Genomic DNA, 27325 nt, shown 5'->3' on the forward strand with positions numbered 1-27325 from the left:
GACTGTGCCCTGGAGCGTCTGTTTGCTTCTTTGGTTTTCTGGTAGGCTTGTCTGAGCTCCTTAACTTTCACACGGCACTGTAGTGAGTCCCTATTGTGGCCTTTCTCCATCATGCCCTTGGAGATTTTTTCAAATGTTTTGGCATTTCATCTTGGGAACGTAGTTCTGATAGCACATAATTGTCTCCCCATACAGCGATCAGATCCGTACGGTCCATACTGGAGCTCTTTTTCGATTCTCGGACTGCATGGTTACCTGTGCTGATCAGCTCTCCATGCTGGGCAAACAGGAAATGAAATTCAAAAGTTCTCGGGGCTTTTCCTATCTACTTGGCCAGTGCATCCGAGTTCAGATTGCTGTCCAGAGCGGTCACAATGGTGCACTGTGGGATAGCCCCCGGAGGCCAATATCGTCAAATTGCATCCACACTAACCCTAATTCGAACCAGCAATGTTGATTTCAGTGCTACTCTCCTCATTGGGGAGGAGTACAGAAATCGATTGTAAGAGCCATTTATGTCAAAGTAAATGGCTTCATTGTGTGGACGGGTGCAGGGTTAATTCGATTTAACGCTGCTCAATTTGACCTAAACTCGTAGTGTAGACCAGGCCTTAGAAAGAGGGATAAACAACGAGAGAGAATGCTGAAGCTGAGGAGGGAGCGGGGAAAGGAGCATGGAGAAAAAACTGGCAGTGGCTCCTGGCCTGTCCACTTTTCTCTGGGGCAGACCCCTGCCCCTTCCCTTCCTTTTCCCACTGAGGCCCCTTTCCCATGGCCAGGCCAGCATGGGGCCTGGCCGGGGAGTCTAGGCAGTTGTGTGAGCCCCGTGGACCCTCCACCTGCCTGTGGTGCGGGGAGTGGAGGGTGACTGAGAGCAGCCCCCGGCCCATGTCCCTACCCTCTGGACTCCCCACCCAGCCCAGGGCAGGTGGAGGGTGTGTGACTCCACGCCGGCTCACCAAGCTGTCCACACAGCTCTCCCCGACCCAGCTCCACCTGGGGGGCGGGGGCCTTGGAGCCACAGCGTGGCCATGGTAAGAGCCATGCAGGCAGCTGTGGGGAGCCATGGCGCAGACCCTCCACCTGCCCTGGACGGGGGGGTGGGGACAGGGGCTAAGGGCTGCTCTTGGCAGGCCCCCTGTACCATGGGCAGGTGGTGGATCCCCTGCTCCTGCTCCCCATAGGTGCCTGTGCAACTCTTATCATGACCGGGCTGCAGCTCTGAGGCCTCTCCACCTGCCCTAGGCTGAGCCCCCAGGGGGTAAGGACCTAAGCAGGGGGCTGCTTTTAGTCCCCCCCACCCCAGGTTGGGGCCGGGCTCCCTGCTCCCATTCTGGTTTGACTGGAGGCAGGGGCCTTGGGTTGGACAGCCCCTCGCTTTTGGGAAGGCTCTGACGTCCTTGAAAACTGGAGTAAGGAGACACCTCCAAAGGTCTGAATTGTGCCTATCAGGTTCTGTGCCTCTTGTTGCTCCCCAGCATGCTGTGTGAATGGGGGCTGTGTGTGTCCCCATCTCTCCCTGCCCCTTTTGGGTGCCAGAGGGCATGAGGAGAGAGCCATCCCCGGGCTTGAGAGGGAAGAGACTGTGGTTAGGGAACAGCAACTGTGGTGTCACCTGGCGTAACAATTGTCTGGCCTTAAGGAGGGGGATGGAGTGAGGGAGAGAACAAAACAGCTAATAGGGAGGGTAAGGGAGCAACTGCCCAAGTGGTGGGAGGGGGAGCAATGAGGAAAATCACTGAGTGGAAAGAGAGGGAGATGCCAGCTGAGACCCAAAAGGATGAGGGGGAAAACAGGATAGCAGAGGGACCGTCAATGGCAAGGGGAGGCCCCCACAGCACAAGGGAAGGCTGCTTGTCTTTAAAACCACGCAAGGAGGAACTCAGGGAGAGAATTTGAGAGGGGCCCAAAACAGAACAGACATGAAAGAGAAGCAGGGGAGATGGAATGAGAGAAGAAAACGAAGAAGGTGAAGGAAAGCCTGGAGGGGAGCTGTGTGTCACTGAGGATGGGGAATGTGCTTTATTTACCTCAGGTTACATTGGGCTGTGGCTCCTTGGGGAACTCCACACAGCTCTGCCAGTGTGGCTGGTTCATCAGCACCTTTATGGCCAAGGAGACTTCAGCCTAATTGACAGTCTGTCCCAGAAAAAAACAACGCTCTCATTTCCCTGACGGGGAAATCTTGGTGCTTTAAAGCAGGACGCACAGGTGTCTCATTCTCAGGGCCGGTGCAACCATTTAGGCGACACTTAGGCTGGGTCGCCTAGTGGTGCTGGGAATTTGGGGGGCGCCATTTTCTTCGGCAGCGACGCGATGGCTGGATCTTTGCCGCCTCCGGTCACCGCCTTCAGCGGCATTTAGACCAGAGGGGAGCTGGGGGGCTGGGGGGCAGGGGGCGGGGAGGCCGCATCCTGCCAAGAGATGCAAGTAAGTTGGGGGGGGGGGCGGCAGCATGGCAGTAGAGGGGAACTTCCCTCCACTACCTTGATCACATAATATCGGCACAGGCTCACCCCTCCCACCTTCCCCAAGCACGCCATGGCTGCTTCACTTCTCGCGGGCCTCCAGCAAGGCTTTTGGACAGAGGAAGTGAGCAGCCATGCATGCTCGGGGAGGAGGCGAAGGCAGGGGTGAGTACTTCATGTTCTCCTGCTCCTCAGGCTTGCAGCACCAATCAGCTTAGGCTCAACAAACCTGGGAGGCAGGAGAAGTGAAGCAGCGACGGCAGTGCTTGGGGTGGCTCGGTGGCAGATGCCGCCGGAGGCAAGGGGTGAGCTGGGGTGGGAGGAGTGCCTCAGGGCAGAGGGTGGGGGGTGGAGAGCTGCCGCAGGGGGCGCCTAGGCCAGTGACACGGGGAGGAGGGACAAGGTGGAATTTGCCTAGGCACCAAAACTCCATGCCCTGCCCTGCCTTGTCCCATCTGTACCAGCAGCTCCCCTACTAATCAACCGCCAGCCGGGGGATGCTGTTGCAGGCTCTGGGTACCATTCTCGCACAGTCCCCAAGGGAAAGCAGCTGCAGGCAGCTGTTAGGAAGCAGGCTGCTTGTATCCAGGGCAGCACTGCCACGGGCGCTGCAAGATAGTGCTTGCAAGAGCCTGGGTGTCAGCCATGAGCAACTGCAACACTGGGCCTGTGAGGGGAGGAAAGAGAGAGAGTGTGTGGAATAGACTCTCCAACTGGCTAGGGAGTGTCAGATGTCCTGTTGTTACAATCTGGATAATCTACTCTCACTTTAAAAATCTAAATTGCTTTCTCTCTCTGGCTTGTGTAACCGGTAAAAAGGCAAGAATTTAAACAATAAAATTGCAGTGACATAGTGTGCTGGTGAGGTTTCCCTGTGCCATTTCAAATGTTGAGACCCTATTATGCATTGGTGGGATCGCTAGTTTCAGGGGGCGGAGAAAAGAACTTCTGTTCTTATCCCATGTCAGTGGGAACTAGCGTGTATGGAAAAATGTAGAAGCAGGAAGGAGTGGAAGTTGAGTATATAATTTCTCCTGCTGTCACAATCACTAAACAAGAAAGGGAGGAGGATGTGTGTGTGTTGTGTTTGTAAGAGAGAATATTGTGGTTTCGAATATACATTTTATGAATGCAGATTAGCTTTTGATTTGGACTTGTCTGGTTCTGAATGGTCAGGGACTCTATCCCTGGCAGTGCTTTCTAGAGGAGAGTATTCAGTCCACAACTGTTAGGGTGGACATTCAAGGCTCTGATGAAACGTAAAATTCAGTGGTGCTTACTTTGCTGCAACTTGAAAGGTTCAGTGAAATAGAGCTCGTTTCTCTTTAGTTACAACAGATCTGAGATTGGGGTGGCCTGTTTTTTGCTCCAAGCATGACAGGTAGGCAGCTTTTCGCGGCGCGCTCTGCGCGGTGGTCTGCCTTGGTCATGCGGATTTCGGTGGCATGCCTGCGGAGGTCCACCAGTTGCTTCTCGCCATCCCATCCCGCCGCTGAATTGCACCGCCAAAACCTGCGGACTTTTCCCGCAGTTGCGCCACGATGCACGCCTGCTGCCACTCACAGTGACTGGCAGGCTGCCCCCAGCAGCTTGCCGCCTCCCATGGCAACGCACTTGCTGTACTGGTGCCTGGAGCCGCTCTTGCTATGTGCCCCAAGCAAGAAGCTAGTTCTGTCAACCACTAGATACATAAACTCACAGATAAGTAAACCCAGTTCCCGCTCCAAAAGATTGATGGAATCAGCTGAAGTCTGATGGTGTGAAAGTACAAATTCCAGCCGCATGATTCTTCCTCGATGTGCATCTCTACAGGGCGGCAAATCCCAATCCATTTATGCCTCTAAAATGAGTACAGAGTTTTTTGGGGCATAATGAATGTCTGAGAGTTGCGGGGATGAAACGGTGCCATATAAATGCAGAGTACTATTGTTCATTTATTTCCTGCTTTTTATATCATGGTGTGTCCTTCTATGTATGTCAGAGGTCAGACTGCGTACTAGTTTTCTGGGCCCTGGGTATTAACAATGAATTGTGGAAGGAGGACAGTAATAGGCAAGAGTTGATAAGTTTTACATGATTGCTACATGGGTAGAGAAACAGAAACCTGTTTGTTGACCTTAATTAGGTATTTGCTAGCTTTCAACAGTCTAAGGAAAATGTGATTTAAGCAGAACAGAGCAAACTTAATGAACATTAAACAAAGTTTTCCTGTGGGAATAATATCAATATCTGAGAACAAAGAATGTAACCACGCCCTAGAAAGCAATGCTACAAAAATATGCACATACTTTGCTACTCATGTTCTGCATTCATAAAATGATCAAATGCTGCTGGTGCACTATCATCATCTGTTTCCTGAGATCTTCTTAGTAGAAGCTGATCCACATTTAGTTACATTATGTGTCTCACTTCCAGAAATCTTAGATTTCTGCTGCTTTGAAAAATGCACCAGCAATGCTTTTGATTTCACCATTATGTTTTGCAATTCTACACAGTATCCTTCTCCCGCTCCCATACATATACTGGAACTCGTTTCTCCCAAGTGCGACCACTATTCTTGGTTTACATGCTTCAGTGAGGAGTAGCATTATGGAGATTAGTTTAGACAGAGGAAATGCTTAAAATAATGGGGCTCTAATTTGCAAACTGACTCTGTAACAGTGACATCCTGCGTACCATATTTTTTTTTGATGATTGCTTGGTTTTCCCAGTGAAAAAAGATATTGGGCCTGATACCATGTTATACCAATTGTATGCCAGCGTAACTCCGTTGTGTTATGTTGATGTAAAAGAAGTGTAATGTAGTGCAGAATGAGGCCTATGATTCCTATGTTACCTGGCAAACTTAACCTGCAATCGGAGTGTCAGGTTGGGCTCTTTCTGTCTGAAGCATCACCAACGATAAAGATTCTGCAATTAGAGCTTAATTAATGGTTCTGTTGATTAGATGCAAGATGTAAGTAATAGAATCCAAGTTACTCTCCTGTAGCTGTACTGATGCTAATAAGGTTACTGCGAGTAAGTAATAAAAACTTACTTATTTTAAGTAAGTAAAGGCAGCAGATATGATCATAAATTCATACAGAGAACTAATCTTTTCAGTAGGTAGCATTTTTGGATAGTGACTTTTTGAAGTAGAAATTGTTTAAAATATTTTTTAGAATATACAGTTGGTTTAACTGAAATCCAACTCTGGAGACTGTCAGGCATAGTAGACCAATACACTAACTTTTCACCTCTGAAGACATGGGTTTGTTAAAGTAAGGCAATGCAAAATTGTAGAAAAGATTTGACAGAATCTTTAGTGAGACTTCGTTTTGCCAATTTCAGCATCACTGAAATTTCAGATGAATAGTTATTTGACCGAGCAAACCTAGAAAGATATTTTTATGGTTTTGAAGCAAAAATAATTTCACTCAGTGGTATTTCTATTTTACATGAACATTTTGTGAAAACTAGACCAACTTTGAATTTCCCACAATATGCAAACATGCTCAGATTTTGAGTATTTTGTTTGAAATCCTGGCCCTAGAAGTGCTTTTGCCCAGATAGCGTATTTTGCTCACTGAACCGGTATAAGCTGTATCGGCAAAAGCATATTTTTTGTCAGTATAAAGTGCATCTATGTTAGGAGAATTTGCCTGTATTGCTATACTAGAAAAAACATTCTTCTTTTAAACTATTTATTTATTTACGAAGTTTTAACAAGTTTACAAATCCTTGCCATGTAAATATCAGAGATAAGCTTGCTGTTGTAATGATTCTTGTTTTTTGTGTAGAGAAACATTAAACAGTAATGTAGTCATCAGATCTCTCCATTTAATAGGGTGTTCCATGTTACAGAATGAGCATCTTTTCTCTACCCATGACATGTCGTTTCTAGTGAGTGAAATCTCTGATATGTGTGGTCTGCTAAATATGTATAAATATTTTAAAAAATAATAGGATGGATGTGCTGGGGTTTTTGAAGGTGAATGTATTTTGTCTGCATATTGAATAAATAGTTACCAAATATCAGAGTATCTATTTGTCCTCTCTTTTGCAGAGTACATAATTGATGCATTAATTTTTTCCATAACAGCCTCATATTTTTCATAAAATATTTTCTCATGTAGCCCTGGCCTTAGTTACATGCTAAACTTTTTTCATGGTGTGAATAGTTCCATTGACTTTCAGGGTCCTGGCCCCACTGAAGTCAGTGGCAAAAATCCCATCAATGTGAGGGGAGAGAGGTCAGTATTTCACCCACAGTGCATAATATTAAGCATTCACAGAATCAGGGCCACGACTTGTAAATTCTTTGGAGCAATCACGTTTCCTCTGTTTTCTCTACAAAATAATTATAACTGAGTTGCAAATCACGTGAACACATCTATAGACAATGTTTATAAAACCTGCATCTCTGCTTTTGCTTCTTATCACTTCCATATTACTCCCTTTGCTGTTCTGATGATGCTAGCCTAGCTGCTTATCTTTTTCTTCTCTGATTTTCCTTATACTGCCCCCTAGTCATAAAACAACCTCCGTATTCCAGGGTGAAAAGCAGGACTCTCCTAAATTCAAAGCCTTCTTGAAAACCCATGTAATCTGAGAAGCCTATATATGCTAATTTAATACCATCACCATTCCTTTTTAAACCTCATAAAGAAGTTCTTAGTTTAATACCATTCTGTGTCACTTCTACTGTGTTCTGGTGTGATCTCCATCTGGCTTTTAGGGCAAGTTTACACGACAAAATTAAGTTGACTTAAGTTACCTCGACGTACAGCCATCACAGTAATTAAATCACTTTAACATGTCCACACTGCGTTCCTTGTGTCGGCTTAAGCAGTATCTTAGAAATGTGTATTGTTGGGCTGATTTGCATAAGATGTATGGATGTGACTTCAGTAAAAAGCTGCAGTATTAAAAATAATCTAAAGTGGCTGAATGCAACAGTGATAATAATCAAAGTCAAAGTCTTATAGTATATAGCACCTTTACATTTTCAAAGTATTATGATGCAGTCATTAGTTAATGAGCCCTCCATGTACCTCTAACAGGTAAGTACGTAATACAATCCCTGTTTTACAGATAACCTGTCTGCCTCGGCATCTTTAAGTGATTTGATCAGTGCCATGAGTCAGATTCTCAGCTAGCGTGAATCAGTGTAGCTCTGTTGACTTCAGTGGAGCTGCACTGCTTTATACCAATTGAGAGTTTTGCTCTGTGAGTTTGTCTTATGGTTGGTCCATTTTGAGAAAATCTATGTGTAGTTCCTGGTACATTTAGAAGGCAGTTATAATGGTAGAAGGAATGAATAGTGGAAATATACACATGAACATTGGGGTTGAAGAGGAGTTAGAGGACTGCATTGCTGATGTCATCCATCAAATATCACACAGCATTCTGAACTGCTGTGAATGCCACATAGCACTAACCCAGCTGGGAGCTATTCCATCCCTTTCTGGTAGCTGAGGCATGCATTCCTGTCTTAGGAGGCATTCATTCCTGTCTTGCTCTGTGTCCCCGAGGACATATACTCTTGATCATTCACAGTCAGAGCCTCCTTGTACTGTCTTTGTTTCAAGTTTTATTACTTGTTTTTCGTTTTTGTCATTTTGTTTATGATTTTACAGTTATTTAGCCATAGATCTTGCTGCCTGCTAATGTAATCAGCTTGCCTTATTCATATGGACAAGCTGAGGCATGAATTAATGCAGATACAGATAGGGACTTATTGAATGATGTTGTAATGTGAATGGTTTCAGCTAATTGGCATCTGTTTCTGTTCCATTTCATTTTCTCCTAGTGAACACGGTAATGGACTCTCCCTGAAGGTGTTGGAGGAAAATTAAACAACATGTGCTTCCTTCCCCTACAAGCTAGTGTGAAAACAGTGGCTCTGTTGTCTTCCTTTTTGTGCATGCTCAACTCCCATTAGCATTAATGAGAGTTAGGCACTGCCTGTGCTTGTGTGAACACGTGTTCAGCGTACAATGTACTCCTTAGCCCCTGGGTGTTGGAAGTCCTTATCTTTCATTTCCATATTGCTGGGGTTGAGTGAAAAGCCATTTCAGAAACACATCCATTCCTTCTCTCATGGGTGTTTTCTGTCTCTCACGTCCCTCTGGATGAAAACTGATTTACAATAAGAGAGCCCTGAACTAACAAAGGGGATGCTTGGGGAATTTCTGCCCGCTGAGAAGGAGGAATAGACTTCTCATCCCCCACATCGCTCAGCCTGCCCTTTCCAGGTTTTAGCTCTGATATCTGCAAAGTCAGTGTGGTAAAAATCAACTATCCTGAAAACTCTGTAGCATCTCCATGTAACAAAACCGTCAGCCAGGATTGGATCTTAGCTCCCTAATTTATGAAAATTTGCAGGATGTGGTTCAGAGAATTCCTTATTTAGTGAGGCTTTCGTAAATTAGACAAAAGTAAGAATAGATAATCCACTATTTAATGTAATGCTACATAATTCCATCGAGGGATGCTGATGACCTCCTAAACCCTGAGAGTCTCCTGATTCAGGGACCATATCATTGACAGTCCCTAGACACAGATTTAAAACCCTAACTCTGAACTTCCTTTTGGTTGTGGATTGAAGCCAAAACTCTTCTGTTGTAACAACACGACTTTCTGTGTGAGAATGCCTCTATTTTTTAATACTGATGCAGCTGGTTTCTGTATCCCCAGTGGCTGAGGTCAGAGTGTACCTCTGTGCCTGTAAGGGTCCCTTACAGTTCTTTGTGGTTTCTCCCATGCCCTCTTTCTGTGACCTTGGCTTGCCTAAATTGGTGGATTTTTTTTTCTCTTCAGAAAATAGAGCCTGTATAATCATCTCCGAATCACAGGCAGCACATGTTCCTTCAGCTATTAAGGCACAAATCCAAATTACAGCTACAGGTTACACAATGTGCTGTTTATTTAAGGAAGAGAAGAAAAGAACAAAGAAAATTATTTACTCTATGATCTTGTGGGTGCCTGTTGGGGAATAGTACGACTATGGGTCAAGTGACAAAGGTTAATTGGTGGTAGCTGTAATTTCACATGCAAATCCACTTCTGCCTTTTCCTTGGTCCTTTCCCTACATCCCGGTTCATAGCAGGCTGCCTAGGAAGAGCAGTGTCCTCTGGTCTCCCAAAACATCTGGTCACTTCTCTCAACAGGGTTTGTCTCTCTTGTCCCATTTAGTGTTGGTTTCACAGAGTATTGTCTCCAATATGTGTTATGAAAGCATGTCTGAGCTTGTTTCTCCTGCGCTCCTGGAAAATCTGGCTTAGAGAAAGCTTATAGTTTCTTCCTATAGTGGCCTCATAGCAGATTTCATGAGATTATGAATATTCAGACAATGATAATTTATATATTTAGGTGTATCCAGCTGGGATAGTTACCCTAACGTGTGAAGAGGGTTTATCTCTCTACCAAAATCCATGAGAATGCAGTGTGTTCATAAGATACATGTCAGTTGCCCTTCATGGATCAATTATGGAGTATTGCCAACTTTCATGCTTTCATTGCAAGTCTTGCAATATTGAATAAGTTACTTAAAGCCCCATCTCATGAAGTTTAAATGATTACATGAGAATTTCAACTTTTATTAAAATGTACATTTCTAACCTTTATGGTTGCAGAGAAAAGTTTGAAAAGGGGATCCAAGTGACCCCTAAAGGCTCAGAAACCCAGAGGCAAATAAAAATAGACCCAAATTTATTCTTTTAAAAAACAATCCCATGGTTTTTAAGACTGATTCTGTGGTGGGAATGGGGTGGGGTGGCTGACTTATGGCTTTTAATGTTTGTGGCTGTCAAAACTATTTATGATCAACTGTTTAGTAATTACAATCACTGTATTGTTACCTATCTATCACCTCTGTATTCTTGGGGAACCAGGGCGCAGTGCCCAGCCTGTCTGACTCACAGAAGACCTTCTCCCTCCACCCTGCCTCTGCTTGAACCAAAGCTGATCAGAAGAAAGACTTTCAAAAAGCAATGAAAAGGCAGTGGAAGACACACCTAAACCCCTCTGGACAAGGGTGACAGGATTAAGGAAACTCCCCTAGCCTCATTTGCATTGGAGATGGGACAGAGAGGCATCTCTACTAGCATACAGAATGGAGAACAGAGATTCCAGGGCAAAAACCGCACTGAACTCTGGGACCAGGAAAGCACTGCCTGATGGGGGATCTCTGCTCCAGATGTTAATGAACCTGCACATACCTAGCTAAGTAGTAATCAGACTAATTCTAGTAATAAATCCTTTACTGGTATCCAAAATACTGAAGCTACCTAATTGCATTGTGAGCTTGGGAATGTTGATTAACCTGGTCCTCTCAGATGTGCTCTGTTAATGTGTGCATGTGTTCGTCTAATTCTGGGGCTGGAAGAACCCAGCCCTGGGGAACCTAGGCCCTACACGATAGCTCCATTGGGAGGGAACTTGCAGAAGGGAGAAGTAGAGCTCCATATGAGAACACAAGTGACGTAAACAGTACATTGATAGAATTACAGAACTCTCCTCCCCGAAGAGCAACCCTAATGAGTGTACTGCAAAAAGTAATGGGCAAATCTGGTAACAGTATCCGCCTCTTGACCGTAAACTCTGTGGGGCAGGAACTGTCTCTTATTATACTGGTTTGCGTGTACAGCACCTGACACAATATGGTCCCAATATTTGATAAGAAAACGTAGGGGATAGGCAATGCAAGTAAGCAGTGACTATAATAATCCCATCCACTCTTTTTTATTACTTGTCCAAGCAAGAGTGGGGCCTGGATTGGGGCCGCTAGACACCATCACAATACATCTACTAAATAACAATATTTAATAAATAACTATGCAAATACTTTTTAAATGCAGATTTGTAATGTGAAGTAGCCTGTAACCGCATCTTTTGGGCACATCAATGCAACTGCAGCTCCACATCTTGGAAGGTGCTTTCTTCACTGATGAGCTGGAAAACAAGGGGAATTTTTCAGAAGTATCAGACATAATCCTGCCTACTCTCATTTTTTATCCTCTACCACCAACCTGTAAAGAGCTCATAGTTGATGGTTATAGTACCTAGCGTTTTGTCCTTGCTCAATACTGTTTGCAAATGTTTGGGAGTATATTGAGTTTTGAATTCTAAATCCAAAGATGAGATCTTACTACACCTCTATAGGCCTTTGGCAATCTCTTTTTTTAGTAAGTCAAAATTATTGCAGCAATGGAAGAACATTTCAATGGAACTGTAATCTTGTGACCAAAGACAGTAATTTGAATCCAGGCTGCTAGAGATAAAAGGGCAGTACACTAACTCTGCACACAAATCACGCTCCTTAGTGTTCTTTAAAGTGACACCTTCAAGTCTGTCAAGTAGCACAAGTCCAAAACTTGCCCTTCCCTCAGCTCTAGGGGGTAGAATCTGATAGGGGGAAAAAGATCTCAATTTTTAAATATATTTTTTTGCTATTGATTTTTAAAACTCACTATAGTTGCCAAGAAATTAAGAATAAAACAGTGTCCTCTGTTTAGGCAGCAACAGTTTAAAGACACTGTAGTTAATAGAAAATATCTGCTATAAAAAAAAAAGATTCTTTGCCAAGTATAAAAGGTCAAAGCTGATAAGGAAATGTCTTTTGCTCTCACGTATTTGAAAAGAATAAAAGAATAAAAACAGAATAATGAAAACAAACTATGAAAAGTAGTTAATACCCAATTAATATTTAATCAATACAGTTATTTTTACGCTAGCAAACAGGTGGATTTGAGTTCTTTCTTTATGGTATGTGGATGTGAAAATGAATGGATTCAGGGTGATGAATGAAGAAGGCTCAGAGTTATTAATCTTCTGCTGGCGGCACAGTCAATTCTGGGTGGCCTCTCTATTCATGGGGCTGCATGACACCACTGCTATATTACTCCTAAGTTATATTTGATCTTTTCCCTGAGGTCATCTCATGAAAAAAGTAATTTATTGTATTGGTCTCTACTGTATTTGACAAAAAATCCTTTCTCCTTCCAATACCACTGATTTAGCATTGCTAAATATATCGCACAGGCAGGTAATAGTAGGCTGTTTGCAGTTCTGGTATTAATAATAATAATAATATTTGGACAGAGATGTTCTTGTAATACAGGCACTTTGGACCAGCAGGTCACCCAGTGGCCAGGGCAGCAGAAGGGGACAGTGTGTTCTAAAGTGGCTACTGATTAAAAGACAGCAGGATGTTCTATACTGGCTGGCAATCAAGAGAGCTGTTTTTTGGTAGCAGGATGGTGGTGTCTTAACTGAGGGAATAACCTATGTGCCGTTTTGACCTCTGTTTAAGATAAATCGGATTTGTGTACGTTTTGGGTGGGATTCTGAAAGCTGCCTAGGAGATTTGGACATTGATATGAATTGAGTGCCTGAATCTCCCAGGCAGTTTTGAAAGATCTCTGTAAATAAATTACACTAAAAAATACCCTGCCTGTAAGACACCATTTTCTCTATCAGTGGGAAAGTGACCTGCCGCAGTGCCTCTAGTTTCTCCAGTTGCGTCCATCAGGGACCACCATGTAAAGCAAGGAAGTGCAGGCTTTGCTTGGTATTTCTTAAAAACACACACTTAACTCATACAGAGCAAGAGAGGTTCACAGATCTGTGGAATGAACATCTCAATGCAGGTTCCTCATGCAATGTCCACGCCACCCCGGATGGCCTTTTGGGGTGTAGTCAGTATATTTTAGGAGGCTTAGGTCCCCCCTCCTGCTCAGTCTTCTGGTTTTGGTGATCCATAGAGCATAAGGCCAAGAGGGCCCATTGTTATCATCCAGTCTGACTTCCTATATAACACAGGTCATATAACTTCCCTGAATTAATTCCTGTTTGAAGTAGAGCATCTGTTTTAGAAAAACATCCAATCCTCAATTTTAAGATTGCCAGTGATAGGGAATCTACCACAGACTTGGCAAGTTGGTCTCTCAGTTAATTGCCCTCCCTGTTAAAAATGTGTGCCTTATTTTCAGTCTCTGGGCTTTTTCCTGAACCCTCTCCAATTTTTCAACATCCTTCTTGAGTTGTGAACACCAGAACTGGACACAGAATTCCAGTAGCAGGTACGCCAGTGCCAGATACAGAGTTAATATCACTCTTGCTGCTATCTATCTGACAATCCCCTGTTTATACATCCAAAGATTGCTTTAGCCCTTTTGGCCACAGTACTGCACTGAGACATCATTTTCAATTGATTATCTACCATGCCACAAGTCTTTTCCGGAGTCACTGATTCCCAGGATAGTTTATGTTGGTGATGGGGTGTCTCCCTTGCTGAAGAGCGGGTCTTTTTAAAAGCAGTCTGTTATGCCTTTTCCTGCTTCTCTTCTTGTGCTGGGATTTTCCATGATCCAGCCCATGAGAAAAGGATTGTTGGCAGTGTGTCACTGAAAATCAGTCTCTCTACCTGTAGACCAACCCCTGTTGTCCCAACAGGGAAGGCTGTTCAACGGACTGATGGCCTTTTGATGACTCTCTCTCCTTCAGGGTCAGACACATAGGCCCCAGGCTCCCTAACACAAGAGTGCTGATGCAATTCAACATGGCAGTTATAGTATATAGTGAAGGACATAATCATGGTTGCCCTCAAAATGGAGGCTGAAATATAACACACTTAGATATAGCCCCCAAACTGTCACAATATGCTCAAGTCCCATTGACTTTGTAAATAAAGTTAAACACATGTATTCCTTTGTAGTATCTGGGCCTATATGGGTTAAATAGTCTTGAAGTGATATTTCTTTCACATCTGTGGAGTTTGCAGTTACTTCCTGGGCATGCTTTTCTTATCTGGCATATGTATTGATTTCTGCGCTTTCACAGCTTTCTGATGTTTTAACTTCAGATTTTGGATAATTTTTTTCCTCTCTTCCCCACCCCAACAGGTTTTCCTGGGAAACATCATAAGACCTAAACAAGCAACAGAAGTAAAAGTGAGTGTTTTCTCTCTTCATTGGTGGAGTATTCTCTCTAGTTTCTGTCTTGTTTTTAGAACTGCTTTTCTCCTCAGCACTGGTCTGAGGTAATGCACTGTGTATATTGTGGTAGACCAGTGTGATGTAAAGGCTGCCTTGTAAGGCATTTAAAGGGGTAACATGGCATCTGAAAGTGTGCATCTCCCACATACTAGGAACTGCAAGTACCATGGAATCTAGTCCCTTACCAGAGCATAAGTGGATTGTTTAAATTCATCAGGAATTCATAACTGTTAAAAAGAAATCTGTGCACTAGCCATGACTGTCCAATGAATAGCTGTCTGCAAAAGATGCAGTGGTTGAGCTATCCTGATTACAGGAACACAAAGCTGTCACATTGCCAACATACATGACAGGAGAAACAGACTGTACTGTTTGTACATTTGTACATTATATTGGGAGAGACCAATGAAAATCAATAACCTCAATAAATGCACACACTGTTGAGGTTTCACAATACTGCAGGTACCAGAACACTATTGACTAGAACTAAAGCACTAAGAGTAGTGTTGCTGTTAAGCTACTATATAGAACTATAGGAGGAGCATAAGAAAGGGAGCTATGGAACAAACTGAGGCAAGTTAGAACAAAATTATGATTATCTTACTTCAAATATAAAACTGAATGATTTCTGGCTAAGACAGAGCGAGAATGTCTCCAACTGTACTGGGTAACTTTCCTACATCTTTCCTTGGGTACATTTCCTTTTTGGTTACTTAATACCTTCTCACACACTTCACATCGGAGATGTTGGCCACTTACCATGATTTAAGACACTTGCGTTGGGAGACTAGAAGCATCAGCTCTGGCATTAACTTCTTCCACAAACCCCATGTGCAAAAGCTCAAAGCCTCTCCTCAAGCCTAGGCTCCCAATACAACAGTTTGTCTTTCCAGTTCAGGTAGGAATTCACTGAAGCGTTTGCTGTAGGTTATCAGAAGCTGAGTGGCAGCTGTCAGTAAGTTCTGTAGCACAAGACTGCAATATCATTTCAAGGTTCTCTTTAGTAGGGACCCTGTAGGGACTCTGTCAAGGTTAGTCACTAAAGCAAAAGGGTCTGATGCCTAAATCAAAAGTTGCTCTATTTTCCGCCTTTCGGTTTATCCACTGTGACTGAATGCATCCCTGTATTCACATCCTACACACTATTGTTATTATCTTTGTACAAAATATGCCTTGTGAGGTATCATTTGAAAACTAATAACTCATCGGTCAATAATATCACAGTGAAATGTATGTGGCAACATTATATGTAAAGTTATAAACATAAACTAAATTTAGGTCTGAAATGTGTTTACAAGACAAGTCTGGGTAAACCAGTTTCTCATAGACAAAGGACAAGCTGATGCCTCAAGCCAGGTGTCATTGAAGTTGATGGGCAATCACCTATCAAATGGCTATTCTTCAGCAAGAAAAGGGCAGAAACAAACAGATCTGCATCTTAGGGTATGTCTGCACTACGGGATTATTCCGATTTTACATAAACCGGTTTTGTAAAACAGATTGTATAAAGTTGAGTACACATGGCCACACTAAGCACATTAATTCGGTGGTGTGCGTCCATGGTCCGAGTATTCCGTAGCTATCCCATAGTTCCTGCAGTCTCCCCTGCCCCTTGGAATTCTGGGTTGAGATACCAGTGCCTGATGGGGCAAAAATCATTGTCGCGGGTGGTTCTGGGTAAATGTCGTCACTCCTCCGGGAAAGCAACGGCAGACAATCATTTCGTTCCCTTTTTCCCTGGATTGGTCTGGCAGACGCCATAGCACGGCAACCATGGAGCCTGTTCAGCTTTTTTTTTTACTGTCACCGTATCACCGTATGTGTACTGGATGCTGCTGACAGAGGCGATAGTGCTGTGCTACACAGCAGCATTCATTTGCTTTTGCATGATAGCAGAGACTGTTATCAGTCGTTCTGTACCGTCTGCTGCCATTGTAAATTGGCAATGAGATGACGGCTATCTGTCGTTCTGTACCATCTGCTGCTATCGTGGGTGCCCCTGGCTGAGGTCGGCTAGGGGCGCAAAGGCAAAAATGGGAATGACTCCCTGAGTCATTCCTCCTTTTTATGGTATCTAAAAATAGAGTCAGTCCTGCCTAGAATATGGGGCAAGTGTACTAGAGAACCAGTGTATCAGAGAACCAGAGAGCACAGCTGCTCCATGTCAGATCCCGCAGAAATGATGAGCTGCATGCCATTCTAGGGGTGCCCCTGCAACAACCCCACCCGTTGCTTCCCTCCTCCCCCAACCTTCCTGGGCTACCGTGGCAGTGTCCCCCCCATTTGTGTGATGAAGTAATAAAGAATGCAGGAATAAGAAACACTGACTTGTTAGTGAGATAAAATGAGGGGGAGGCAGCCTCCAGCTGCTATGATAGTCCAGGCAGGACATTAAGCGGTGTGTGGGGAGAGGAGCCCAGCAACTGCTATGATAGTCCAGGCAGTACAGAATCTTTTCTTTACACATGAAAGGGGGGCTGATGGAGCTCAGCCCCCAGTTGCTATGATGAGGACGGTTACCAGCCGTTCTGTACCATCTACTGGGAATGACTGGGAGTCATTCCTATTTTTACCCAGGCGCCCCCGGCTGGCAGCCTCACCTGAGGCCAGCCAGGAGCACGGGATGATGATGACGGGCTGAGCACGGCTATCAGCATATTGTACCATCTGCCACCGGGGAGGGAAGAGAGGAGAGGATACTGCTCTTCACTGCTGCAGCATCGCGTCTACCAGCAGCATTCAGTAGACATAGGGTGACATTGAAAAAAAGTCAAGAAACGATTTTTTCCCTTTTCTTTCACGTGGGGGGGGGGGGGGAGTAATTGACGACTATACCCTGAACCACCGGACAATGTGTTTGACCCTACAGGCATTGGGAGCTCAGCCAAGAATGCAAATACTTTTCGGAGACTGCTGGGACTGTGGGATAGCTGGAGTCCTCAGTACCCCCTCCCTTCCTCCATGAGCGTCCATTTGATTCTTTGGCTTTCCGTTACGCTTGTCACGCAGCACTGTGCTGTGGACTCTGTATCATAGCCTGGAGATTTTTTTCAAATGCTTTGGCATTTCGTCTTCTGTAACGGAGCTCTGATAGAACAGATTTGTCTCCCCATACAGCGATCAGATCCAGTATCTCCGTACGGTCCATGCTGGAGCTCTTTTTGGATTTGGGACTGCATCGCCACCTGTGCTGATCAGAGCTCCACGCTGGGCAAACAGGAAATGAAATTCAAAAGTTTGCGGGGCTTTTCCTGTCTACCTGGCCAGTGCATCCGAGTTCAGATTGCTTTCCAGAGTGGTCACAATGGTGCACTGTGGGATACCGCCCGGAGGCCAATACCGTCGATTTGCGGCCACACTAACCCTAATCCGATATGGTAATACCGATTTTAGCGCTACTCCTCTCGTTGGGGAGGAGTACAGAAACTGGTTTAAAGAGCCCTTTATATTGATATAAAGGGCCTCGTTGTGTGGACGGGTACAGCGTTAAATCGGTTTAACGCTGCTGAAGTCGGTATAAATGCGTAGTGTAGACCAGGCCTTAACAAACAACAGCATGGAACCTCTTTCACCACTGGACTTCTTGTCTCCATCCTCACAGGGGAAATGAACTTTACTTAGGGGTAATCCTCAGGAAAATGCATTTGAAAGGGTGAATGAATGATAAAAGTGCAGGGCAAAACACTTCGTTACCTCTTCCTATCCATCTCTCTCTCTTTCACCAAAGAAGACAAAAAGAAACAGCGGTTGGATTTGAGAGCACGTCTTGACCTGAGAGTTTGGTCAGCGGTGTTACTGGGAACATGTGGTAAGGGACTTCACCTTGAACCAAGTCTAGTTTGTTTAAGTTTTAGTACTAGAAAGCGTTTTATCTTTATTTCTTTTGCAACCATTTCTGACTTTAATGCCTTATACTTGTGCTCACTTAAAACCTATCTCCTTGTTGTTAAATAAACTTATTTTATTCTTTAATCAAAACCAATCCAGTGTTGTGAACTGTGTGGGCAACTCCATTTAAGGTACCAAACTGTTGTATATTGATCCCCTTTGAGGGGCAATAACCCTAATATATCTGGACTGTCCAGAAGAGGGCTGGACACTGCAGAACATACCTTTTGATGGAAAATCTGGGTCTGGGAGTGTGTTACCTGCAAGTGGTAATGATGGCTGGTGGAAGCCAGAGTGTGTCTGTGCGGCTGCATGCAACAGCTAAACACAGACACTAAGGGTGTGACCAGTCTGTGAGTGGCTAGGTGGGAGCTACAGCAGCAAAGCATTGTGAAGCACACAAGTTTGCAGGGCAGGGGTGATACAGCCTCTCACTGGTCTGAATTGCACCCTGGAATGTCATACCCACTTCTCTAGAGATGGAAGCTATGAAATAAGTGGCAACCATAGGAAGTATGCAGTGGTGGTGTAGCTGTGTCAGTCCCAGAATATTAGAAAAACAAGGTGGTTGAGGTATATGCAATCTGTTTGATCGTGTATTTAGCTGTGATACTCTGAGTACATTTTCCAGACCCGAAGAAGAGCTCTGTGTAGCTCAAAATCTTGTCTCTCTCACCAACAGAGTTTGGTCCCATAAAAGCTATTACCTCACCCACCATGTGTCTATAACAGTAGGAAGTCTTAGGCTTGAGCTGCATTTATGGGTGCATATGGGTGTCCCATTTATCTCCTTATTCCTCCCACGTATAAAATGGTGTGCTAACAAACTGGTGGCACACACAGGTGATTCTCCTGCCTCTTTGGAGGAGTCTCAAGAGACCAGCTCTGATTAAAATGCAGCCAGAACCACTGATGCTGTAATATTAATAGTAATGGTGGCCTCTACAAAAATGGCTGTTAAATGGGGAGTAAAAAGCTTTCTGTGTTGCCAAAAATGTAATGAAAATGGAGCTGTCAAGTATATAATGTTAACCAGAATAACTGTGACTTTACAGTTTTCCAATACATTGGGTTTATGTGATGTACGGGATCGGAGTGTTGTAAAAGGTTAATGTAAAACCTTGACTGGGAGGCTTTAAAAGTGACAGCAATAGGGAAGAAAGTTTTCATTCATCCATGCACATGCAGGAATTACAAGGTAAGGTTCTTTGGACATTGCTATACAAGATGTCAGACTAGATTATCATAATGGTCCCTTCAGCCTTAAAAATATATGAACCAGATGCTCAGCAGGTGTAAAGTGGTGTAATTTTATTGAAGTGAATGGAGCTATGCTAATTTACATCTGCTGGCCATCTGGCTCTCTGAATTTATGGTAGCATTCATGCAAATTATTGGTATTAAAAATAATACAGCATTTACAAGGAATGAGTCACACATGGCCTAATCCCAAATGACGAAGAGAGGCCAAACACTAGTCTGCCTCTTTAAGAGATTACAATCAACCTAAGGGCTGTTAAAATACATACAGTGGCGCTGGAACAATTTTTATTGTGAAGATGCTGAAAGACATTGAACAAAACTGTAAACCTTGTACATGATGGAAACCACTTGAAGCCCAGGGGTGCTGCTGCACCCCCAGGACCTTAGTTCCACCACTTATGAATATATACTAACCCTTATGAAAACAATGGAAGAATATCATTTGAGGAAATGTACAGGATTTTTTTTATTCTGGATGACAAAAGTCTAAGGTGATTCATCTAGGGTACACCCCGCTGGAAGGTTTTGCTTTGGTTTACTAGCAGAAACGTTATTATTGAATGCCACAAGCTTTCATTAATTGTGGACTTTACTCCTTCTGTCTCACCTAACTAACAAAGCCGATGTAAGTTCCTTGTCACGCTTTGAATAGTCCCTTAAGTGCTTCAGAACTGGAGGGTCAGATAAGAGTTGTGCAAATTCTCATTGCTTCTTACTGGCCTAGGAGACTATTGTTTCCCTTTTCAGCTTTCATGTTCCAGACAGAGAAGTGTTTACAAAGCTGTCTGGGTGGGGCACTGTTCAGCTTTGAACTAAGAGCTGTACTGATGCCATTGTGGCTTTATGATCTATGTGACCTGAATATAGAACTCAGTGTGTTGCTGAGGGTACATGGTGCTCTGCATATATAGGGCCTCAAATAATCCCTGATATTGTTTGTGTTTAACTCCTTCCTACTATCAGAGAAGATGCTCTGCCACTGGTTCTAGAGAAGAATCTCCATTAGCAGTCAGTCATGGTAGCATGAAATATCCTCCGTTGTCTCTTTGGGAACTCCTTGTTTTATTTTTAGAGAAAAATGAAGAATAGCATTCACTAGCTATGTAAGACATGAATGGAAAGGCCTCCGTCTCCTGCCCTTATTCAGTAAGGTACTAAACACATGCATAAAGTGGACCTACTCACATGTTTAAAATTAGGCACATACTTAGGCACCTTGCTGAATCCCGGGTCCTCTGTGCAGATTACAGCTCACACTGTTTAGTGAAGCCTGGTAAATGCCTTTTCAAAAGGAGATCAGAGTGCATCCAGACAGGACAATTAGGTGGGTATTTATTTCACCAACCATTCACAGTGANTAGTCCCTTAAGTGCTTCAGAACTGGAGGGTCAGATAAGAGTTGTGCAAATTCTCATTGCTTCTTACTGGCCTAGGAGACTATTGTTTCCCTTTTCAGCTTTCATGTTCCAGACAGAGAAGTGTTTACAAAGCTGTCTGGGTGGGGCACTGTTCAGCTTTGAACTAAGAGCTGTACTGATGCCATTGTGGCTTTATGATCTATGTGACCTGAATATAGAACTCAGTGTGTTGCTGAGGGTACATGGTGCTCTGCATATATAGGGCCTCAAATAATCCCTGATATTGTTTGTGTTTAACTCCTTCCTACTATCAGAGAAGATGCTCTGCCACTGGTTCTAGAGAAGAATCTCCATTAGCAGTCAGTCATGGTAGCATGAAATATCCTCCGTTGTCTCTTTGGGAACTCCTTGTTTTATTTTTAGAGAAAAATGAAGAATAGCATTCACTAGCTATGTAAGACATGAATGGAAAGGCCTCCGTCTCCTGCCCTTATTCAGTAAGGTACTAAACACATGCATAAAGTGGACCTACTCACATGTTTAAAATTAGGCACATACTTAGGCACCTTGCTGAATCCCGGGTCCTCTGTGCAGATTACAGCTCACACTGTTTAGTGAAGCCTGGTAAATGCCTTTTCAAAAGGAGATCAGAGTGCATCCAGACAGGACAATTAGGTGGGTATTTATTTCACCAACCATTCACAGTGAGATTTTCTAAAGCTCCCAAATCAATAGGATTTAGATACCTAAATTGCTTAGGTACTTTTGAACCCCCCCTCCCCCCAATCCATTGTGTTGCAGACAGCTGGAGTTTGACAGATGAGGGGGCAGTGGGCAGAGGCACACGCACGCAAGAACTATCAGCCATAAACTGCCATATTTTATTGGTATTTGTCTAACTGGTGACTGATTCTCAAACACAAAACCGTTTCTGTCTCTTTTCTGTAGGGACTTGGGGGTGGAGGGGTGCTAAAAAATATCTTATCCAGGGGAATGGTCTTAAAAATAAACCTTGTAATAAGGCAGACATGCCAGTGCTCTTTCACACAAGCTGTGTGGCTTTGTTTTTATACACTGCTCAAAATGTAATTAAAAAAGCTGGGGATGTCAGGGTGATTTATCTTGTTGTGGTGCTGTGTGCATTGCAATTCCATTTAGTAAAGTTAAAACACTAAACAGCTATGTGGGGGGAGGGATAGCTCAGTGGTTTGAGCATTGGCCTGCTAAGGCCAGGGTTGCGAGCTCAATCCTTGAGGGGGCCACTTAGGGATCTGGGGCAAAAATCAGTATTTGGTCCTGCTAGTGAAGGCAGGGGGCTGGACTTGATGACCTTTTGGGGTCTCCTCCAGTTCTATGAGATAGGTATATCTCCATATATTATACATCAGTCTGGTAGATGTCGTGTACAATCCTCCTGTTCCTACAAGCTTATCTACTAAGGGCTCTGACTGGGAATTTTTACAATAGCGTAGGAATACAGGAGATTTATTTCTCTCAATAACTATGGTTTCTTTATACTTATGTTTTTGGTGGAAGGTTCTGCCATTTTAACTCCATGAATACAGATGTATATGAATTTCCATTTCATACTAGCAATCAAGGTGCTGCCTGGAATGAAGTACTCTGCGACTTTGACTTGGGGATTCTCCGTGGGAGGATTAAGGAAGGATCCTTGAGATCTGGGCCTCTCAGAGGACCCTAACAAGAACAAGGAGTCATTAAGAAGCAGGCAGCATGACATACAGCTGGCCACAGGCTGCCGGTGGAGGACCCAGAAGCAATAAACGATTTTGGGGTCCAGGTGCCATCCTTCAGTTCTGCAGGTGACATTACAATGGATATGGCATGGGCATAATGAGTGAGTAAATTAGGAGGCCTAACCACATCCAGAAATTTCGAACAGGGCTGGCATTTGGTAGTGTGGGCAGCTACCCGTAGTGCCAAACTATTTGTGGGCACTATTCTCCCTACCTGTCCTCCTTCCTGTTCTGGTGAGCTGCCCTCATGCAACCCTGGAGCTGACCTAGAGGCACCAGCATTAGCTGCTTGGGAGCTGGAGCCGCTGTATGGAACCCAGATATACTACTTCCCCTTCCCACACAGGTGACATTGTGTCCAACAGATAGTCTAATAGATCTTCCTTACTGAATATGACATTAGCAAATCAAAGCAAAGAGAGAAGAATGAATTCTGTATGCAGGAGACTTACAATAAGAATGGGGGTGGAGGGAAGGGAGTAGTTTGAGAAAGAGGGGATGAAGAAGAGAGAGACAGAAACAAATTGGGTAAGAACATGGGGCTTAGAGAGAAATTAGAGTTTGTACAAGAAATTCCAATTTTCATTGCATGTTGCATTTTTTGACAAATATATAATACTATGACAAAGGGACTCACCAATTGGTGCCCCTCCTTGTGGTTAGGTGTGGTATTGCAGGGCTTTGTCCTCTACAGCAGTGGCTCTCAACCTTTCCAGACTACTGTACCCCCTTTCAAGAGTCTGATTTGTCTTGTGAACCCCCAAGTTTCACTTCATTTAAAGACTTATAAAATCAGACATAAAAATACAAAAGTATCACAGCACACCACTACTGAAAAATTGCTGACTTTTTTTTATTTTTACCATATAATTATAAAATAAATCAATTGGAATATAACTATTGTACTTACATTTCAGAGTACAGTATATAGAGCAGTATAAACAAATCATTGTCTATGAAATTTTAGTTTGTACTGACTTTTCTTGTGCTTTTTATTAGCCTATTACAAAACTAGGCAAATATCTAGATGAGTTGAATGTACCCCTGGTTGAGAACCACTGCGCTACAGTCCAGCTGACCAGGTCTGCTGGTCATTCCCTTTGGCTTGGCCCACCAGCCAGGCCCACCTTTGGTCTGCAGGCATCATACTGTTTGGAGTTGCTCATGACGGTGAGTGCTTTCCTCATGGCAGACTGTCAAAAACAGGGCAGACACCCCAAACTAGTGGAATGTTCTGTAATTGGATTTCACCAAGCCATTAACAAATGTGAACTCCTGGATCACTATAAGAGTCTTACTGTGGAGTCACAGACAGTCCCCTGAGGCTTTCCGGTCTATCTTGCCGCTTAGGCAAGCTGAACTTGGTGATAAATGGTCATTTATACCAAAAACCACAAAATATTCAGGTTGCTTCCAGTCCCAAGAGACCAGTCGCTTACCACAGATAAATTTATATCTTAGATCTCACACCAAAGACAATACCTGTGGCCAATCCTGTAATAAACTAACTTAAAGGTTTATTAACTAGGAAAAAATACGAGTTATTTATAGGTTAAATCAAGCAAACATATAATGCAAATGAGTGACCATCTAAATCCCAAGAGCGACAGAGTTGTAATGATCTGTCAATTCAAAATGTCTTTCAGTGCAGACCCAGGAGTCAGCTGCTGGGGATCTCTGGCTTCAATTTAGAGACTGTGGCCTTTTAGAATTCAAACAGCCAAAAAAACTGAAAATTTTCCTGTGGCTTTGTTTTATTTCCTTCATTCAGCCTACAGTATGGTCGTCCTTACACGTAGCATTTCCCTGGTGCAATAGGGCCATTAACCAATCCTTTGTATTTTGATTACCCTTGATGGCCCATCTGATTTTAATAGCCCTACTGGATGTGTGTGTGTGGGGGGGGGATGATTCCCATGCCTGAGTTTACAACTTCAGAGCAAACATTTTCAAAATTATAAAGCTGAACTTTCCTGTTTCCTTCTAGCACAGAATACAGACATTACAAATGAGATTAATACATGCAGCAACTTACAAGCATCTCGGAGTCTAAATATGAAATACATCCTTATAAGACTAATACCTGTTTTGAGCAAAACTAACATAAAGGTGACCTGAACTGGTCTCCTGCTACACGGTGGTCAGTTCTTAGCTGATGGCTGCAGCGTGGACAAGAGCTCGCATCTGTCTTGGCAGCATCACACCAGGGTTTTCACCCAATAGTCCCAGGTCCAATAGTCTTTCTGGCCCCTTGTATCTGGAGTCTTCTGGCTAGTCCTGTCGGTGTGGCTGTAAGGGAATCAGTCCCTCCCTCTACCCTGGGTTTCAGCCCAGGGACCCTTGTGGTGGATCTGTCTAGAGATCTTGCTCCTTCCCTGAGTGACTTAACTACAATGTGTCCACCTTCTCCTCAGGAGGCACCTGTTTTCAGCAGGACTCTATCCTGGGGCCCAGTTCCTAGTCACAATCCACAAGGTAATAAAGGAAAAAAAGGGAAATTAATAGAAATAAAGAGCAACTCCAGTTTCTCTGCCCTACCCAGATCCTCCAGTCATCGATCCTACCATTCTATATTCACAGTTAACTTAAGGTAGCTTGGCTTTTTACAATTTTCATCTTTGGGAGCTGAGTGTGAGAAATCTATCTTGGGCCTTTAGAACTGAGCAACTTCTTTAAGGCACCTCCACCAAGACTGGCATGCCTCACAGTTGTGGTGGGGTAGAGCTGACTGCGTCCAAAGCTGCTCTTTAACCCCTTCTTGCCTACAGGGAGTGGGGGCGGTTATACTCTGTCACAGATACCAACAGACCAGAACTGCCGGCAAACCCATCAGGAGCAGTATTAGAGTTGAGTGTTGAACTAAGCTTCTGGAATTTCCGGAGGTTGATTTCTCAGATTTGACGTTAATGCTAGGATTTCCAAGTTTTTGTTTTTCATGGAATTTTATAGATGTTTTCAGCCAAACAAAAATATTCATATGCGACAACTCCACACGCACATGTCCATTAATGAAAATCTGGGGCAAACATTTTGGCGCACACAACAATTTGTGCCCATAATGTTACGAGAATAGTTATTAATGGTTAAACCTCTAGTGGTTTGTAGTTACAAATTAGAGAACACTACTAATTACCAATGAGCCGGATCTTGCAAAGAATTTAAGTGTCTCCTGAGAAGTGCTGTGTGTTTTATCTGTCCTTGGGATTCAACAGTTGGTGGCAAGCACACAGCGTACCTGCTTCAGTGCAAGCCGTGAGCATAGGCTAGAAAAGGCACAGTTTGCACTGGTTGCTCTCACTCTTTTTTTGAAACTAAAGTTCAACTAGTGCAAACTGCGACTTTCTTTTTCTACGCTGCAGGTCTGCATAGGTGCAAGCTACACCAGTTCCTGGCCACTGACTGCTGAACTTTGGCTAATTCCAAATAGTCAAAGCCTCTAAGAAGTGAATGAGACTAGAGGGTACTCAGCACCTTTCAGAATTGGGCTCAATAGTGTGGTACCTTTGTGGGCACAGATCATGCCCACAATACAGAAGCTGGATCCCAGAGTCTGTTTGAAAAATCTGCCCCATTATAGCATGCACGCTGTCTCTCTCTCTCATGTTTGTCACTTCAATATTTGTGTCTTTTTGATGGGCACCACTGACAACTAGTTGCGGGCACTGAATCTTGAGTCTATCTGTACCATGGGAAAATGAGTGCCTGTGTATGGGTACTTGTGTGTGTTTACATTTGTGTGCAGACAAAAATCAGAGAGATTATAAAATAATTAACTTGGGGGCTAAGCATGGAATAAAGCTCCTGTTTTGGAATCTGTCCTGTTTGGATTTTTTCCCCTCTCCACTTTTGTTTTCAGTCCTGTGAGAAATGGCTATGCTGTGTCCTCTGAGCACTGTTAGAAAGTTGTGGGAACTAGGGCAGCTGTCAAATCTTTTCTCTCAACCTCTCCTTTGTAGCTGGAGCCCACAGCTTTGCCATGTATCTTAAACAATAAAGGAAAACAAGAGAAAAACTTTCTGGGTTTTGGCATTTGCATTATGTTGTCATGGGTTGAAATTTTTATTGAACATTAAAAACTAAAATTTAGTAAACCAGTCTCAAATTCTCTACCTATTTCTTTATGTTGGTCTCAAAACAGTGGGATATTATACAATGACATGTAAGAAAGATATGTTGTTTCATGATATCTGTCCCTTTCTACATAAAAATGTAGGCCAAGATTTATCAAAAGCAACTAACTATTTTTGGGTGCCCAAATCACGATGCCTTAAAAAGGCTTGATTTTCAGAAGGCAGGCTGTCATTATTTTCTAATATCCAGATCCCTCTTTTAGTTGTCTCAAATTAGGCACCTGATATTACTAATTGCTTTTGTCAGTTCGCCCATTCACCCTCCTGTCTCTGTTTGATGTATTAAAATATCCTCTAGTCACTGTAATTATTCTTACTGCATGACATCTGTGGATTTCTTCCTCTTTATTTTGAGACTTTAAAGCTTGGGGAAGAAACAGTTGTGTGTGGGTTTGGGTCTTTAATTTTTTCTTTTTTGTAATTATTATTTCTAAACCATTGCTGTCTAGTGATTGCATCACAGGCAATTTCTTGATCAACTGG

The 27325-nt window shown here is 43.5% G+C and overlaps 1 protein-coding gene across 5 annotated transcripts in view; it reads left to right on the top strand.

The window, feature by feature from the left end:
* TSPAN4 (tetraspanin 4) overlaps nucleotides 1–27325 on the top strand; it is a 726272-nt gene that overhangs the window by 302060 nt on the left and 396887 nt on the right. For 3 of the 5 annotated variants that reach the window (XM_075065079.1, XM_075065080.1, XM_032799249.2), the window contains 2 exons: nucleotides 14354–14401; nucleotides 19390–19532. In XM_075065079.1, coding sequence (XP_074921180.1) covers nucleotides 19511–19532 — 22 coding nt within the window. In that variant the 5' untranslated portion in view covers nucleotides 14354–14401; nucleotides 19390–19510. The remainder of the gene's footprint in view (nucleotides 1–14353; nucleotides 14402–19389; nucleotides 19533–27325) is intronic. The other 2 variants (XM_075065081.1, XM_075065082.1) reach the window with 1 other exon arrangement.

Source organism: Chelonoidis abingdonii, chromosome 4 (assembly GCF_003597395.2).
Source record: "Chelonoidis abingdonii isolate Lonesome George chromosome 4, CheloAbing_2.0, whole genome shotgun sequence".
Taxonomy (NCBI): Eukaryota; Metazoa; Chordata; order Testudines; family Testudinidae; genus Chelonoidis; species Chelonoidis abingdonii.